The following is an 18925-nucleotide window of genomic DNA, read 5'->3' as shown; positions in this document are numbered from 1 at the left end:
TGACACCGCACGGTGCATGACGGCCTATTGTTTCGCCTCTATTAAAATGTCCCTGCTGTGGCTGGAACCAAATCTGCATCTTTGGGTTCAGCAGCCAAGCACTCTAACTACTGAGCCAGCACAACGGGGCCAAGTATCAAAATGCATGCCATTACATTTCTTTCTAGCCTGTGGTTTTCTTCACAGAACTAATGTATACAAGGAAAAGTAAACAGCAAGAAAACATTAGTTTTATTGCACATTATATTCACATTTCAGCAAACATTCTCTAGGAAAAAATTTCTCATAATGTTTTCATGGAAACCATGAACAAAACAAAACAATGCACTTACTCCACTCGAATTATTAATGGGCAAGGTTGCATCTATGCTACTACACTGCGCTTATCACAAAACCACAAGCCCCATCTGCTTTGACCAATCACTTGATGGAACTAACGGAGACAGATGTCGCACACCACAGACTGGTCGTCTCGCAACATATCTCTGCATATGTTGCATTTCAATTTCATGCCTTTCCACTTAGTTTCAACTGTTGCCAGCATTACTAGTCACCCATCTTTTCTGAAATTCCTTTTTACGCTGTTGGGATCAGCATCCTTGTTAACGACGGTCTCTGGCATTTTAGATGCTATCATTTTCACATCTTCCTCATCTGGAAGAACGAAGGAAATGACAAGCTTTGAGCAGACAAAAAATTAGGGAGACTCCTAATCTCCACCTGTAAGGGTATGGTGTGCCAGCGTTAATGGTTCTTGTCTGCAGATCCCACTGTGGATTCTCGTTAATTTACATGCCCTTTGTTACAAACATTACTACTAATTCCTTAATTCATGTCTCTGTTATCTCAGATATACTCATTAGCATACGGTCGTAGGCTGCCCTGTTAGGTGATAGACAACCTGGCATAGACCTCTGTAAGCCTCAACCTTTCTTAATTGGAGCTGAAACGTTGAAGCTGAAATATTTCAAATATAACTTTGTAAGCTTGGCTTAACAGCTCCTGCCATGTCGTGTGGCCTCGTGACATTTGGCTCGTGGCACTTTTGGCTTGTGCACAGGGGTCATCTGTTAAACACTGGTTAACATGCATGAAAAATACATTTTCACACAAACTGGTGGCAAATGGTCAAGTGGTGCACTGAAGATTCTGAAATGTATACCTATATTCATGCAAGGATCGCATCATCACATAACATGATCAAGAGTTCTATCAGTACCTGTAGTTACATAGCATTTCAATGCCCATTAAAGGACCACCTCAGACAATGGTTGTTGTTATCTCAAGACCTGTTCTAACAGCGTACTGACGCCATTCCACTGAGCGATGGACATGTATATGCATACCCTAGATAGCTCATGATTGTGGATCTCATTTATTTCTATGACTTCCAAGGAGTTCCTGTCGTCAGAAACTTTATGAAATCGGGACAGTAGTCTTGAAAGGTGATGAAAAGAAATAACCAGGTTACCTTGACGCAATGCTAAATTACAGAGGGTGAATATGCTGCATGAAGATACCAAGAAGCTTGTACAAAGAAAAGTGAGAGTGAAATGGCAGGATTTTTGAAACATTGAAATAAACTACAAACTACACTTGTCAAACCTGTCATTAAGGGATGGAAATCATGCAGTAATCAAAAACGCAACATGGAAGCCATTTTAGGTCATCTTCACAAAACACATACCCACACCTCACACACAGCTTCATACTTATGAAAGAGGACAAACCAATATGCAAGGAGTGTGGAGATGAACTAACAATAAACCATATCTTACACATGCGCCAGAGTCGAGAAAAGAGGAAACATTTTGTACAATTTCCAACAGATCCATTTCCATCCCAGCATGATCCTAGGAGAGACGTGCAAATTTCCTGCATTTTTGGTTTCCTAAAATGTTCCTAAACAAGCTACATCCTAAAGAACATTTTAGTCATTACACACAAAATAAGTACATTAAACCTTGTTCTGGGTGCATGGCAGCATTAGTCGCTTAGGCACCATAAAAATCAACACAATGCTGTAAGGTATACTTTGGTTAGCTATGTTATATGAGACAAGCTTTCGGCCTGGTGTGGTCCTTATTCACGTGAAAGCGCTGTCATGAGGGTCTATGTCCCAGCGATCGTAAAGTGACCTATTCCAATAATTTTACAAACTGAAGGTGATTGTACAGATTTCTAAAGACTGGAGTGCTCTGTTTTATCAACGTCCGCCTGCTTTGACAGCCTGGAGTGAAACTGTTGAAGAGAATACATTTTTGAACATTTAACGCGTTTCTGAAGGCGTTGCTTTCAATTACGGGGCCAACAAAATGCAGGTGAATGTCAAACGCCGCCTAGATAGGCTTTCTAGCAAGACAGCGGTGTAGCGTGGAAAATCGCTCCGCCGATCCATCGCTGGCGCCGCTGACTTGAAAGGCGAACTGTTCAAACTTATATAGCTACTGACCACACCTGAAACACTGAATTGCGCATGATCAAGGCAGAATTTCTCTAACATTGAGCACTGGTAGCTATCGATTTCGCGCCCAATATTGTGAAAATCTGTCCTCTCTTCGATCATTGATACGTCCACGGTTGAACATTTATGCGCCTCGGGGTAGGCCAACCGTGGGAACATGGATGCGTGGTTGTAGCAACGATCGCTTGCATGGCACACTGCAAAATTCCAAGAGTCAGCTTCTTCAACGAAATGTGCAGCGCACATTTTCTACCGCGTACCTAAGCCCGGCGATGCATGCATATCGATCCCGATCGTTTCAAAGCTGCGCGGCCGTTCAGTCGGGTCACGCTAACCTCGAGCATGCGGGGGTTTAAACTACATGTACGCAAACTTCAACGACAAGAAAAAGATGCAGCCTAAGCACTTTAGTCTAGTAATCCTCTATATACCAAAGAACATTGCTGTTCACAGGGAATTCGGATCATTCACGCTTCCGGCTTTCCGGTTGTGCACTCTTGCGGTGCGGTGCAGTAGGTCTTCGCCTCGACGAGTCGATGTGCAGGCCTCTAGTAGATTCGGCATGTCTTCTGCCACGGCTCTGAGGTAGAATTTAAACGAAGAATTTAGCTAAAAACATCCTGTTTCCTCGGTCTGCATGTGAGGAACGAGCATAATGCTATTTCACATACATACTTTGGACTGCCGAATGTTCAGCTGCACGACGAGGTGTGTGTGTGTTGTGCCGGCGCTAGATCTTCAGAGGTCGATGCAGGACCTAAGACAGCGTAAATGCTAGGAATAGCTCGCTCGCATTACGGGCAGATCGAGGTGATAGTTTAGTGCGAAGCGAAAGCTGCTCGTGAATGTGCGTATCTCGATGCCAGCTGGTGGAGCTGGTGCAGTACGTAGCATATCGCCTGCAGCTATGTGCTTGACAGCGATGTTTGCCGTACACAACCCTAAGTGAAGACCGTGATCTATGTTAGAACGGATGCACTCTTCGTAGCACCTCATCGAGAGTCGCGGCTAGCTGATATCATAGAGGATGAGATCCATTCACGCGTAGCAAGCGGAATGGGGCTGCGTTCGACGTGCATATAGCCATGAGCCTGTATATCGACGTCCGCCGTATCTTTACGAGAATCGAATGGATCCGTCGGACGTACCTTTAGACACTTCGTTACAGGAAAGGAAAGGCGCAGTATCTATATATATATATATATCGCACTTTCTCCAGCAAGTGCCTGTCTGGAGGGTACGGTACACCATCGCTCCTGTCGCGTGGCGTTCCTTGGTGCGCGTTCAAATGTGGCATTGCAGATGGCAGGAACGCTAGACAAGAACACATCTCGCGGAATATGAGAGATCTTGCGCACAACTCTTGCGCACGGGATGTCGTTCCGTAAGCCTAGAAAAGCTTTCACCTTAAAACACTTCAACTGTATTCGCGAGGATGCGACAAGATGAGCACGACAGTGGGTTCGTGCGTGTGAACGGGGCGTAATTCCGTCTCCTCAACGGTAGGGTCCCGCAACTTCTTTCTCATCACTGGTTGCCTCTGAGCGGGTTAAACGGCGATTGTTACCGAGAGGGGTGTCTGAACGCAACCTAAAGGTAACATACACTCACTGAAGGCAGGAAATGATTATGTAATTAAATCTTTTAAGCGTTGTCATTGTGTTGTCTCGTGGCTGCGTTCACGGCAGGTATTGTGGCTATTAAGAATTAAAAACATATGATGCAACCTAAAGGGGAACTGCCTCCAGGAAGGATATTAGTAGCTTATTTTAATGTTGCAATTAAAAAAAAACAAATTTTGGAAAAAAAAATTAAACGCAGGATTAGAACAAATATTTTATTCGCTAAGGGCTCAGGGTACGTAATACTAATCCATTGCGCCACTGAGGCAGCGAGTTCGGCAGGCTTTAAACGCGTTCTTATTCATTTTTGCAATATTTCCGCTATCTGTCGCCAGGTGACGCTGCTCAGAGGACCCTACCGTTGAGAGAACGGAATCACGCGTGAACGGGATGAGTAGACAGAATATATGGCACAGTACGACTAAATGTCTTTCGTTGTGACCTGGTGTGAATGGCCTGTGCCTGGAAGTTAGACACAAGGGGCAGCTTCTAATGCAAAAGCGCGAGATGATGGCGATTTTTTCTGATTGGATGTCTTTGAGAGCAGAGTCCATAAAGCGGTAGCCCGGGCTATACTGCCGTCTCAAGGAGCCCCGCACAAGTAGTACAGTAAAATCTCGTTAATTAGAAACCAGAAAAAGTGGTAGAATTAACCGAAAGTTCGAATAATCGAATGGGCTTGACAAACTGCGTGAAGCCACGACAGTAATTTGAACACATGTATGGTGTTTGCATTTAAAACGAAACTCAAGTGATAGACGCGGATTTTTCTGTTTTCGTCAAGTGTTTTACTTTGCGTCACTGTCATCAACGTTGAAGAGGTGCTTCAAAATCGTAAAGGCCTCCTCTGCCTTTTTCGCAGTGCACGCATTTGAACAACGAAACGGTGTCTCTACACAAAACGGACCCGTCGCGTTTTCAGGATGCTTCACCACACAGTCCACGCTGTGAAGCAACGCGGTTAAGCACGCAGTCGTCTCTCCTCGGCGGTATCCGGTTCCGCCCGATCTCAGCTCATCTTGCCTTTTGTCCTTTTTTCGGCCAACGAGCGTCGCGTCTGCGACGCCTAGCGGTGCGCTCCTGCGCCCGGCGAGGGAAGAGGGAAACGCAGCGCTATCGGGCAGCCCGTTTGGGTTACTCATCCTTGGAAGAGAAGGAATACTTTTGTCCCCTTCATCCTCCGCGGCGCGCGGTGTTTCAGAGAGATGCGCGGTTCTCCGCGAACGCTACAAGCTTTTTCTTTTTGTTTTTTTTTTGCACTTTGCCAAAAACCAATAAATGATTTTAGTTCCCATTTTGCGTAGACTGAGGCGATCATCGTCCAAAGCTAAATGAGAATATGGGGCCAAGCTAAAAAAGAACTTGAGTCCGAACCTGGAGAAGAGCAGAAGGGGAATTACTCCGAAACACTCTTAACGCTATTTTCGCTCAAATTAAAGAACGCCGACAACAAAAAACCTCCTACCACATCTGTTGCTCAGAGCGAGGATCGAATCTCCGGATGCCTAAACAGATCAGTTCTGCTTTCCATTGTCTTAGACCGCAAGGCCATTTTCTCCCCCTTGAAAATGGTACTTATTATACCAGGTGCTTTTTTTAACTGCTTACAGATCTTTACTTTAAACCCCGTGAGAGATGCGTTAGTGAGGTCTGTGCAGGAGTACTGTATAGCGAAGCGGACATTATATACATGATAGGACATATTAACTGAGCAAATAATTAATTAAAATTAACTAGTCAAACATTTTACTTTTGATTGCAGGGGGCAAACGTTATATTAAGAAGATGAAGGCCGTCAAGACAAAAGCTGATTCCAGTTTTTAAATGTTCTTTATCGGCAGTGCAGTTCAAAATAACTAGTGTCAAAAATACGCATTTTCAGCTCGTTAAACTGGCTTCCCGCACTGCGCATTTTCAAAACAGCGTCACTGGGCGTGGTATTTTCACGGAAATCACGTTCATTGCTCCTATACGCTATAAAATCGACAAGCGAAATGTAGGGCCTGGCTTACACAATGTAATCATATATGCTAGACCGTAAATATAGAGATGATGTGGAGCAAATCCGCTCCCTGCAATAATGTGCACCTAAGCGCGATGAGTGCGATATCAAGATATATGAGGGGAGGGGGGAGGGGGGGAGATGACACAAGACTATTCTATCTCGTTGTCACGAGGCGGCGTTGTTCCCTAGGAAGCAAACCACTGACACGAACTTTTAGAAGAATTCATATGAGCGCCAGGTATGTGTCAACCTATTTTGGGCTTATCAATGCAGAAAAACGCCCAACCATAAGCGCAGGCGAGCATTTTTACTTCGCTGCACAAAACAACTGTCTTATAGAAAACCCAGACAAGTGTATACGGTAATGAGTAGCGGTCACATAAGACAGCCTTGCTTCATAGGTGACAGGAGTGGCACGGGCTCCGAGAGATGACCACTAATAGCATATAGGGTATCGAAGTTATGTCAACAAAGTTGCACCCCTTTAGATGCAGTAGATTCACGCGCTCTAATAGAGTGCAAACAAATTATAATGGCAGGCACGCTGAAAGTTTCTCTCAAGATTGATTAGAAGCAAGCAATTGGTTCATGGCAGCATGAGCAAGATTCGAAAGTTATACGTGTAGTGTGCACGTAAGTATACATTTTCACGTCCGGTGGGGGCCAATGAGAACCGACATTGCCCGCTGCACACGATTTTATAAAACGTGAGCAAAAATAATTGTAGCCAACGGGATATGCCTTTAGCCTTCCCCCAAAGCGCATTGTTTATTTATTACTGCTATTCGGATTTAAGACTGGGTTCTTGTTTGCGGAAACCTGTGGAAGTGACTCAATAATAAAACTCACCACTAAAGCCTGCTGCAGGAAAGCAGCAAGAATTAAAACTTTTTGTAAAAGTCCCATGAAAGGCCATCATGACCAGGCGTTTTGGAGAGCTACCTGTTTAATTGTTAGTTCTATCTCTTGCCGTATGAAAGTGCCATTAATTGCAGCACAATCTTCTGGTAAAATGCTTGCAAGGTCGGCGAAGACCGCTTGAAGGTGCGAATTAGGAATATCAGGAGCACAACTGGAGAACTCCTTGTAATAGTTTCCAAATGCACAGATGTCTAATTGTTATAGGTCACAAGGGTGACATTGGACATCATCTCCGGTATCAGCTTAGCAGTCCGGTCATCACCAAGGCTTCTCGCACCACGCGTTTACCCACCATCATTTTGCACTTTGTGCTTTGAATATCGATGTCCTTATTGTTTTTCATCAGCTTCTTCTGCACCGCATATGTTCTCGAAGAGCACGAAGAGGAAAATTCACCTTTGAGGAAAGAAAAGACGCAATAACTATCTGGCTTCTGTTATGACCGTGCATGGTCCGCACTTGCGCGCTCTATTGTTCACCTGCGGGCATGGATATGTGCTGTGGATATGTGCTGTTGGTGCAAGGGCGCTAAGTGAGCCTGTTTCCATGAATCCTTTTGTGTGAGCCTGTTTTGCTTTGTGGAGACCCTGCAAATGCCAAATTGGCCCTGTCAAGGGAACGTCAAGAAAAATACAAAGAAATGTCGCCCTGTGGGAAATAGCCGGATGTGCTTTTGTTCAATTGTTCACCCTTCCCGTCGAGAAGCGCTATTGTCCAGTGAGGAATGCCTATTGTCCAAAGGAGACGACAGAGTGACACGTCCGCTGACGTACAGGACAAGAAAGGAGCATGACGAATACGGCCATTAGAGGAATTCCCGGGAATGCAGGAAAGATTTGCAATTGTCGGAAAGGGACAATGCTGGGAGCAGTATGTGGCGCGCACGTGCACGTGGGTTTCTGAGAAGGAAATCCACTTGCCGGAACCACCTTATCGGATTTTTGCTGAAGAATAGAAATGTACCTCCTCGCCGTTCCCAAGCTCTACCCGCCAACAAGTGACCACGCCCAACGAAACAATACCGGACCAGTCAGTGCATCAGACCATCAGACCATCAGTGCAGTGATGTGTTCGATTGGATGCCGATATCTGAGGGGCGTGCCCTGGAACTGGTTGGTCAGCATCTTCAGAGAGGGGCTGGACATAGGGGGTTTTAAGGACGTTAGCACGAAATGAGGCTCTGAGCCCTGGGTAAACGGCTCATCCAGACGCGTCTCGCTATGAACTCTTAACGCTTACCATTTTGCTGATATACCCTTCTTTTTCATGTAAATACGTTTTCTCAAAGTGTCATTAAACCTGCTTCTATATATTTTACCAACTTCGAAGATTCAATCCTTCATCAACCCCGAGTCTCTGCACGCTACCAAGTGAAGGCCGGGTCGACTTAGTCCCAGCGTCACGACACTTCTCAGTTTACACCTCAAGCATGCCGTGAAAGGTGGAAAAAGAAGTGAAGGAAATAGATGGTGAATTAGGAATTGCAGTTGGAGATTCCAGACTACTTTGCGCCATCCCGGGCTCTAGTGCACGAGCGCAATCGGTAGCCTCGGCGGTGCTAACATGACCAGAGAAAACGTACTAGCGTTCTGTTGTAGCAGGCACGTGACAACAGCACGTGCTGGCGCTACATCCTTTTCTTCGGCATCTGGCAAGCCGTGATCACGCGGGCCACACTCGCAAAGAAGAGCTAGAGAGAAAACTTTATTCGTCGACCTTGGTGGAATGGATGGGGGGTTTTTATGTCTGCCAGGTGTCGACAGTTCCTTGACACACGCGACCCCTTGGCTCAGTGCGCCGCCTGGAGCTGGATATCCGGATCGGAGCTGAGCAGAACGACCTCCCACTGGGAAGGGGCGGAGATCTGCAGGCGAGATGGCCTAGGGACAGGCATGTAGAATGGTCAAGGACGCCCTTAGGGTGGTTGCAAAGTTGGGGAGAACGTCGATGCCAGCAGTTGGTGCCATGTAACTTTCTGGGGCTTCGTTAGAGAGGAATATAGGGGGGATGGGACGAAGGCACTTGTTGGAAACGGAACTCCGCTGGGTCCGGCAGCTCACGGCCCGCTCGACGAAACCACGGGCAAATGCGTGAACCGCTTCGATCGCCGGGTGGTACATGTGCGCAGGGACCCAAATCATTTAGATCTCGAAGGTGATAGGGGATTTTGATTACGAATAGAGAGGACCGAGATGGACTCGGCTCTGGGTTAAGTGAATGGGAATTTTAGGATTGCTGAGGATATGTTCTGCAGGTGAAGAAGAGATGGCTAATACGATGACCGTCTCTTCCATATACCCACAAGGATGATTTAGCAGGCAGTAATAGCTGTCACGTGCAGCGGTGGCGTAGCGGTAGAACATCCGCCTCGTATGCAAGAGGACCGGGGTTCAAATCCCTGTGCCGCGCAATTTTCTACCAAATTAAAAAAAAAACAAAAATCGCGTGTCGATGGAATTGCATAAACAGGTTTGGGGTGCGACCTGATGCCGGTGAACACCTCCGGAAGCGCACTCCCTCATCAGAACAAAGTTGGCCACCCTGGTGCAGTAATTGGCCGCAACCTTTCATGATAAGTTCCATATGGGGCTGAAACGTGGAGGCTAACCAAGAGAGTTCTACCTAAGTTGAGGACAGCCCAGAGGGCTATGGAACGAAAAATGGTAGGGGTAATATTAAGAGATAGGAAGCGCGCAGAGTGGGTCAGAGAAATAACTCAAGTTACCGACATTCTAGTGGAAATTAAGAAGAACTGGGCATGGGCAGGATATGTAGTTCGAAGAGGGGATAACCGATGGTCGCCTAGGGTAACCAACTGGATTCCAAGTGAAAGAAAGTGTAGCAGGGGGCGGCAGAAAGTTAGTTGGGCGGATGAGGTTAAGGAGTTCGCAGGGGTCAAGTGGGTGCAGCTAGCACAGAACCGGGCTAAGTGGAGAAATATGGGAGAGGCCTTCGCCCTGCAGTGGGTATAGTCATGCTGATGATAATGATGATGATAGCTGTCACAGGGTGTCCACTGTGCACTGTAGTCAAAAACTTCCAGAGCGACAAGCTGGCTTGTTTAGATATTCTGCAATGTCGACGTGGACTGTCTCCTGCTTCTAGAAAGAGTGGTTTGGGGAGGCTTGTTCCGCGCGGCGAGCTCTGTGATGCTCGGGGTGCATACTAGACGCTGGTGCATCTTTACGGAAACGTGATGAATAGGCCGAACCCAGTCACGCTTGAGGAGCAAGGTCCTGGACAATCCCCCCACGATTCATTTCACAAATAAGCGATGCTATTCAAACATTGTACTGCTCCGACACCGCTCCCTGAGTCGTCTTGCAGTCAACTGGAGACGTTCCTGAGTTTGAAAGAAATATCTCTCTGCTCGTTTCTTCAAATAATGCGAGAGTGGCGTCTGGCAACGAGACCTGTCGGTTGGAAAATATTTTTTTGCAGAGTAGCTGGCTTATAGAGTTCCGCAAGTGGTCTATTTCATGATCGCGGCCGTGGGAGTGCGGCGAGGGAGGTAAATGCAGACTGACATGCTTGTCGAAATTAGTCGATGCTGTCCCGTTCGGCCTGGTGAAAAAAGAGGGTAGGCCATGCTGTTCAGAATGAAAGCTGCTACCAGTCGTCGGAGGTCGACCTCTTTCATACCGCGATGCCTTTTGTGATGCGTTGGACGAGGCACGAAGTTTGACGCAGTTAATAAAGTGCGTGATGGTAATAGGAGTATTTTTCCCCGTTGACTTGGATATACATGCAGAAGATGCAGTGGTATAAACTTCATACTGGGGAATACTGCGCTACTTGATAGACAGAGACAAATGAAACACGACACACGAATGAAGCGCAAACATATATGCCCGTTGTACTTGAAATAGTAGCCAACAATGCAAACACGGGGGCCAGTTGGTTGATCATACTGGGGAATACTGCGCTACTTGATAGACAGAGACAAGTGAAAGTGTCTATCAAGTAGCGCAGTATTCCCCAGTATGATCAACCAAATGGCCCCCGGGTTTGCATTGTTGGTTTTAAACTTCAGGCATTCGAATACTGTCAGAATGAGTTTCAATGGGAGGGGGGAGGTTCGATTTCTAGGGGAGCCGCGAAAGGGGAGGAGTTCTTACTTTTGAAGAGAACAGGAGGCCAGTAAAGATCGTGGTAAAGATCTTGGTTGTTGGAGTCTGCCCTCTATTTTGTCGTAGTTTCCTTTTTAGGTCCAGAGTATGCTGTGCAGCTGTCATCCACACAGATAGCATGAGGAAGATCTCGGATAGAGGGGATGAAAGTGATATTGAAGAGGAAGGGGGAGAGAACTGCTCCCTGGAGGATGCCTTTTCTGCTCAGGGAGATAGGGCTCGAGAGTAGAGAGCCTAGGTGGATTTCAGCAGGACATTCACAAAAGAAAGCGCGGACATAGAGTTGAACGTGCGTTCGCCGCATCTGAGGTCAGAAGACCATAGCCTCGTGGTATACATCATCAAAAGCTTTGTTAACGTCGAGGGCCAGGACTGACTAGGTACTTCGTTTGTGAATGAGTTGATGTCGTTTGAAAGACCTAGCATGACGTCTGCGGCGAAGAAATGGGACGGAAGCGGTGAGAGGGTAATGAGATATTGAATGTGTTTCTAGGACAAAGAGCTAACAAAACAAGAGTGGCTGATGACGGAGGCCCCTTACGATTCGAGTGCGGGTGCCATCATCTCTGAGTCGTCCTAGAATACACTACGGCTTCGCTGTGGCGCATATCATGCATACATCTACGGTGACCGACGAGGTAGTCTGCGATTATTTATATTACGCGGCCAACGTTATTTTGGCACATGCTGTGATGGGAGTCACGAAAAAAACAACTACGAGTTCGTCATTTTTATATCCTTACCGGAAGTCGGCATTTCAGTGCGTGCCCACTGTTCATCTCGCAGAGCTTGATTCGGGTTGAGAAAAAAATGAAACGGCTACAAAACGTGATGGGGTTTGCAACAGTCACAGTGCACGAGAGCCACCTGTAGGAAAGTGCCACCTGTAGTTGTAAGACAGTCTGGTGACCTCTGTTCTTTCTGATGGCATTGCCGTACCACTGTCCTCCTGCTTGCGGGGCAACACACCGTGCAGCACACTGCGATCTCTGTTCGTGATACCAATAAGGCTGCTTGCACCCATTCGTCAAATGGCTTAGCCTACAACCGGCTTGGACCGGCCATTTGCTTTATTTTCAGGCATTTTGCTTGATTCACTTTCTACGAAATCAAGGTGATGCCGCAAATATATGCAAGCACAGTGCAAGTATGACTTGAAAAAATAACATGTTGATAGTGAAAATTGTGTTGTATGTGGCATGCTACGATGTTTGATTTTGAAAATAAAAATATTATTTAGTAGTCACCAGTGCACAGTACGTGCAACCCAAATACTCTTCATTTAAGCATGTATATATAGTCCGGGAAGTGTATTGTGAAAATTAGGCAGTATTCCCGACCACAGCAACCATAAAGAGTTGTGTGCTATACCCTACTCCCCTTCTCCCGTGAATAGGCCGTTTAGTCACGACTGTTTATTAAAGAATACTCACTTCTTGGCCTCACAAAAAGATATATTCCTTGGGCCCAGGAATGAAGAGCGCTAGTTGGATTTGTGCTTGCGGCCAATGCTGCCCAGCTGTCAATTCAAATCGTGTTTTACAAGACTGCTAGACAGCCTTACTGCTAGACAGATGAAATAAGCAGACGTAACTCTTAGAGAAAGACAACCGACGGATAGCTCTGTTTTCTCATCTGCGTTCTTTTCGCACTCGTCTCAGCGCGTTTGCATGGAGTCCACGAGGGCTAGAAACCGTAGCCTACCGCCGTCTACGCTAGCACAATCGCGCGTCGGGTGCATGCGATCTTCGCGCCTTTGATCCACGTGCTGCTCAGCAGACGAGTGTGGAAACTCTTCTCTCCGCTTGCATCACTCCCAAAGAAAGAGAGGCTCTCTGCGACTACTTTCGCTTGTTCCACCCCCGCTTTTTCACCAGAGCTACTGCGTCGGTTTCAGCGAGTTCATGGACGTTTACTTGGCCGTATCACACTCGGCCGTATCATAGACGCGCAGAGAAAGACTGCTGATATGTTTGCCGTCGGTTAGAGACGCTGCTTATCGTGAATTATCTGAACACGTCACCATCACACAGGGATTTCCTAGCCTCTGAGAGACAGCGCGTGTTCTTCGAAGCGAGCGCGTGCTTGCCTAGCATGCCTAGCGTTCCGCAGTCAGGATAACAAGCCTCGCACTCTTTCCTTCCTTGAATCTGCTACGCAGCGTCCTCACGGCTCCGCAAAATTGTTCTCCTGAGCTTTGCCAGCTATCGTTCTTTGCGCAAAATGCCGTGAAAATGTTACTTGAAATTGAAGGCCTCATTTAATCGCGAGGTGATAGATCATAAACGCCGAAGAACTGCGGGAGGAAATAAAATGTAAATATTTTCGGATTTAGGCAGTTTATTGAGAATAAAACTTGTTAACTCCATTAGACAGGTTTTTGTACGATGGAAAAGCATGCACAATAACAATAACAAGGTAGAAAGGAAGAAAAGAAAAAGATACAAAAGCCAGACCATTTAGAACAATTAAAAGCAGTATGGCTGCATGAGTCTATATAAAACGTTATATTGTGGACATCCACGTACGATCGCGTAAAAAAATTAATTGGTTTGTAGCGCCGTCTGTTCATCTTCCTTCTTTTCTTTTTAAACGTTAAGGATGTACGTTGGAGCACGTGTCCTGAGGGTGTGCATGTGTCCTAGCATAAATGTGAACTTCAACGAAAGTTTCACGGTCATCCAGTCCGAGGTGTTTAGCTCCGCCACCACGCTTCCACGCTAACTCGTTAGCCGCGGTAACATCTACTGTAACTGTCAAATAAAACCTATCCGGTTATTTGAAATAAGAATGCGCGAGGTGAAATGAACTTATATCCATGGTAATTTGTGAATGATAGGCTTGCGAAGCTCTCTTTATATTGAAACTTATAAGTGCGAGTCTTTCCACGTAGTTCGCAGAGGATTTGCATGATATGACAGCGAATTGAAGTACGCGTGTGATTTGCGTTATGGCGAGTTCGTGTGTTCTGCTGCCACTGAAAGCGCACAGTGCAGTTCATACTTTTTGTCAAAGCGCTTTTCCGCGACCTCTCAACGTCCCGATATCTGTCGACACTGCCTTGAGGCTCCAGGAAGTTGTTCTTTGTTGCTGAACCCCCGCGCTGTCCTTCGTTCGGCTATCGTGGAAAATGTCGGCCCGCGGCGCTATCTTAAAAGATTCTGTCGGCCGTCTTGTGATTGGCAATGAAGTACCTTCAGAAAGTGGGCCAAAGAGCTTGCACGTCATACTGCGAAAGCATGTCAGGCGATGTAGCGCCAAGGCCAAGACTCTTTCTGAGCACGGACGGGAATCAAAGGCGCAGTTACAAATATAACGTTGTAGAGGGCGCTTTCGAATCAACCTTCTCTGTACATAACCGCCTCATTTAGCGTAGTCAGAGTTTTCTCACTGCAGAGGTGCTTAACGCGTCTGATTTGGAGATATGGTTCGGCTGGGGCTGACGATATGTGTGACTCGTGGCTGAAATACTGATAAACCAGGATACGGGCAGCAACATTTTGTGAAACGGACGCACTTTTTTTTTTTTTGCAAAATTCGTTTCTACAAGACTGCGAGATTTTTAGAAATTGGCATCGCACGGAGAAGGCGCCGACTGCTTTAGCCACAGCGACCAGCTTGTGACCAGAATGGATGGAGACGCGATACGGGAAGCTGGAAGGTCAGGAAAGAAAGATGTTGACGTCTGGCATTTGTACACAGCGGGCACCCAAAAATCGCAGGACTGAGAACTAACACACCTAGAAACTAGACTAAACTTTTTATGCTTAATTATAGCGCACACATTGTCGTATTGCCTACGTATTTGCAGATAAGTCAATCGATGATTAGAATGCATGATGCCTAACCATGCGATCTAGGACTGAGTGATTGTAACAACATGTACTTACGCCGCAGCAAATGCTGCGTTTTTGGTCGTGGCCAAGCACTGACTGAGGACGTGCCAACTGCAGAGTTTGTGCGCGCGTTGGTCGTTGGAGATTTATTTTATGCAGTTTGGAGGGGGATGCAAATGCACTTAGATATATCGCGCCGTTGTGGTTGCTGAGCTCCGAAATGCCCTTTAAATCTCCCTTTAAAGAGGTGTGCTGCCGATCGTAGGGTTATTTAGAAGTTGCGGTCGGAGTATTTTGGGACACCAACTGTGAAGTATCGAGTGGACTAGGTAGGGTTCGTTGTATATATTTCTTTCATACAAGTGGTACATGTTTATTAACATGATCATGATTCGCTCACACGTTCATCACGGGCTTACACTGTATGCTGTTCGCATGGGCCTTGGATGTTTAGCGGGCGCTAGACATTTTGCACAGGTGTTCCGCAGCGCTAAATATCTAACGGCATCCATCTTGAACTTTTTACGAAGAATCGGCAGGCCATAAAATCTTGCCACGCTTGAAGGCAGATACTCCAACCTGTAATTCGATAGGCTATAGTAATTGCGGCTGAATCTACTTGCACGCAGTAGTGGAGGCCGAAGCGTGTCGTAACCCCCCCCCCCCCCCCTTTTTTTTTTTGAGACGAGAGAACGTTCCTCGCAACCTATTCAAAACCAAAACTGCGGCTCACATCATGTTTTTCTACATGCGTGCGTTGCTTTGCCACGCTCCGTTCACTAGAGATGTCAGCAAAATTTTGAAAGCAGAGCTGTTAAGTACTGTGGTAGGTAGCGGCCTCACATGATAGTCGTTGGTCGGTTTCGCTGAGTTTCGGGTTCTCACCCTCCACAATCGCAGAGGCCCGCGACGTCTGCTCCCCGCTCAGCGGCAAGCGCTGGTCGCTGCAGCTGGACGGTGATGGGCGCGACGGCGAACGCAGCGGCCGCTTCGCGCTGCACCTGCAGGCGGCCCGCTCACAGGAGACGTCGGTGCTGCGCAGCCCCGTGCCCTACGCGCCGGGACGCTGGCACCACGTAGCCTTCACCTTCGACGGCGCCCACGCCCGCCTCTTCGTCAACGGCGCCCAGGTAACCAAATACCCCGAAGAGACAATATTGAATGATTTCACAAAGGGAACGCGTCTGCGAGGCGAGAGAAGCGGGTCTCAAAGTGAGCGGCAGAAAAGATAAATAAATAAATAAATAAATAAATAAATAAATAAATAAATAAATAAATAAATAAATAAATAAATATATAAATAAATAAATAAATAAATAAATAAATAAATAAATAAATAAATAAATAAATAAATAAATAAATAAATAAATAAAAACACATCCCTGAGCATTAGAATTCGGCGTAAAAGCATGTCGAAGGGCAACGTGTAAGCCAAAGGTCGCCCGCGATTGCAGTGTTCATTGCTGTAATTCCATTCGTGCGTGTACGCTACGTTGTCCCGAGTCTTCAAACACTAATGTCAAGGGACAAATGTGCACGTAATTATTGCGTTTCTTCTTCCATTCAGGGTAACCGATGCGGGAGGAGGAATTGAAACAAAAATAACTTCGGCCGCTCGTGAAGAGCACAGAATTGTATAATTTACTTCAAGCTTGTCATAATAATTTGTTAACGCTATAGTGTCTGTTAAAATCGTTAGATCATTGGAGTAAGTGTCAAAGAGTTACAAAGTTGTCTACTCAAATGAAACTGAAAATTGTATGCATATACTTGTTCGCTTTATCTCTGGCAGTCTTTTTTTTTTCTTCTTTTTTTCAAACAATCTGAAGAAAACCAACCACCTCTTTCGTCATGCCAGGTTGCTGTGACGAGCGACCAGAAGGGAAGCATGTTCCAGAAGTCCGGGTCGTCGTGCCGAAGTCTGTCGTTGGGCGGGTTCCGCGGCCGGCACTACCGGGGCCTCGTTGACCAGCTGCGCATCTGGGGTCGTGGTCTACAGCAGGCGCAGGTGCAGCACGACTTGTGGCAGCCGGAGGACGCGCAGGGTGCGCTCATCATCGACCACTTCGAGTCCCTGGACCAGTGGGAGTGGACCGGAGCAGCAGCGCAGTTGATGCAGACTCCTTGGCCTGGACGACCTGAGGGTGTCCAATTGCAGCCGGCACCCTGCGGGTTTAGTGTGTGCGACGACCCAGACTTGGTGCTCAGCTATGAGCGCCACTGGCGGCTTAGGACGCCCAAAAGGCTCAGGTACATCGCACTCACGTCGCAAACTGCTGCTCACCACAATGCGGCTCGTTGTTGGTGTCTACGAGCGCGTTTTCTGACGTCAAACGTCAAGACTCCACGCAGTTCACCAAGGGAAAGTTTGAACGCGATAGCGTTAAAAACCTCATTCTCCGGAAAATCCGGCACTGGCGTTGTCAGCGTCACCATTGTGAGCGAAAAATCGTGCTCATGGGCCTGACGGGTGGTAGTTGGCAGGTGGCGTGACCATGCAGTAATTGCCCTTCAGGTTGTGTGACACCACGACACGACATCACACGGCTGGCGGGTGCTGCCAAGTCAGGCTTTGTCTTTGAGATGAGAATACAGCCTGCCAGCACCTTTCAGATCCCGAGATATAGACGCGCTGTCCCTATTCCGCAGGCACATTCGTATGGCGCGGTTAAAGCGTGGCTTTATACATATGTGGGGTAGTCTTTGATATTATAAGGTAGATTACAATTCCATGCTGATGGGTGCGCGTGGTCAATAGAGGCACAAATTCAAATATTAATAACTAGGCGAGTTGAAAAGTGCGTGTACCTGAAGAGGGTCCACAAGGGGAGCCCGCAGGCGGGAGCCAACGTTGTCGAGTCATACCTTTAAAGCTCAGAGCTTAAGTGTCCCCTCAATTTTTGTCATGTATTGTTTCCAGCGACTAGTGATAAGAGTTCCGGTTTGACTCAAGTTTCTGTCGCATCTGGTGTCACTTCCTATGTCCAGAAATAGCAGTTGCAACAGTGAAATGCGAAAGTGTACACTTGCATTACGAATAAGAAAATCGCTGTATATTTTGTAAGATAATTCTATTATCAGGAGATATCTGCTCTGAAGAGGTGTGGTATACACAGTGGAGGGGACGTGGTTAATCATTGAATACCGCATGATAATTTGAAGTTCATTCCTTATAAACTCGGGTGTTGTGAAACAGTACGGAACAGATATATGCTGACATACAACGTGTTTACGCGAAGGAGGCGTTCTATGGGTGTTACTGGACTCCCGCATGGAAAATGCGCTAGAACCGTTTCGAAATAAGCGAGAGGCAGTGTGAGGAGGGGAGTTGACTTCATGACTAAAACATGCTCATTTACATATTTCAGATATAGAGTTGTCAACGTGAAGAACTCGGACGGTTCTAATCCGACAGTAACGGAAGAACAGATTCAGAGGCAGCATCTAGCCCTGAACAGAGCTTTTGAGCCATACAACATTACTTGGGAACTCACGCAGGTGAGCGCGCATAATATTGTGTGTCTTATTTGTGCACTGTCATTGCAATCATTTATCTTACGTCGATTTCGCAGTTCGTTGCTTCGTTTTTGCTGAGTTGCGTTGTAAGTTTCGTGTGTAGATCGTATACTGCCTGCTTCGCTTTAAATTTAGTGTGTTTGGAATCGGTTCAAATATAGCTCCGTACGTGAGCAGCATTTGGCTGGGCGTAACAACACCTGTGCGTTTAGTGTGCATATGCGTTGTTCTCCATTTCAGACGCTATGCAAAAAAGTATTACGCATTTTTATGCGTATTTGGTGTGCTTAGGCGGGACTTAACTAAGGCGTGTGTGGATACACGCATACTATCATGGCACTTCTTATTAGCATGAGGTATACGTCCTTAAACCTTGTTCATTAAGTCTCGTACCCTATAGGGGCCTCCAAGATGAAGACGCAAAGATGTTT

The 18925-nt window shown here is 46.6% G+C and overlaps 1 protein-coding gene and 1 long non-coding RNA gene across 3 annotated transcripts in view; one reads left to right on the top strand and one right to left on the bottom strand.

Annotated features, from left to right (window-relative positions):
* The window catches only part of LOC146172335 (pappalysin-1-like), a 46422-nt gene that overhangs the window by 11871 nt on the left and 15626 nt on the right, over window positions 1-18925 (top strand). For both annotated transcript variants that reach the window (XM_084585730.1, XM_084585731.1), the window contains exons 3-5: window positions 15879-16108; window positions 16837-17228; window positions 18347-18476. In XM_084585730.1, coding sequence (XP_084441856.1) covers window positions 15879-16108; window positions 16837-17228; window positions 18347-18476 — 752 coding nt within the window. The remainder of the gene's footprint in view (window positions 1-15878; window positions 16109-16836; window positions 17229-18346; window positions 18477-18925) is intronic.
* On the bottom strand, window positions 209-3607 carry LOC146172336 (uncharacterized). Its single transcript, XR_014702605.1, has 2 exons — window positions 3140-3607; window positions 209-3044 (listed from the first exon to the last, which is right to left on the bottom strand). It is a non-coding gene; the product is annotated as an uncharacterized LOC146172336 (long non-coding RNA).

This window comes from Amblyomma maculatum, unplaced genomic scaffold (genome assembly GCF_055883805.1).
Source record: "Amblyomma maculatum isolate TAMU_Amacu unplaced genomic scaffold, ASM5588380v1 scaffold_13, whole genome shotgun sequence".
NCBI lineage: Eukaryota > Metazoa > Arthropoda > Arachnida > Ixodida > Ixodidae > Amblyomma > Amblyomma maculatum.
Note: the sequence above shows the minus strand (reverse complement) of the source record. Positions and strands in the feature narration are given on the sequence as shown.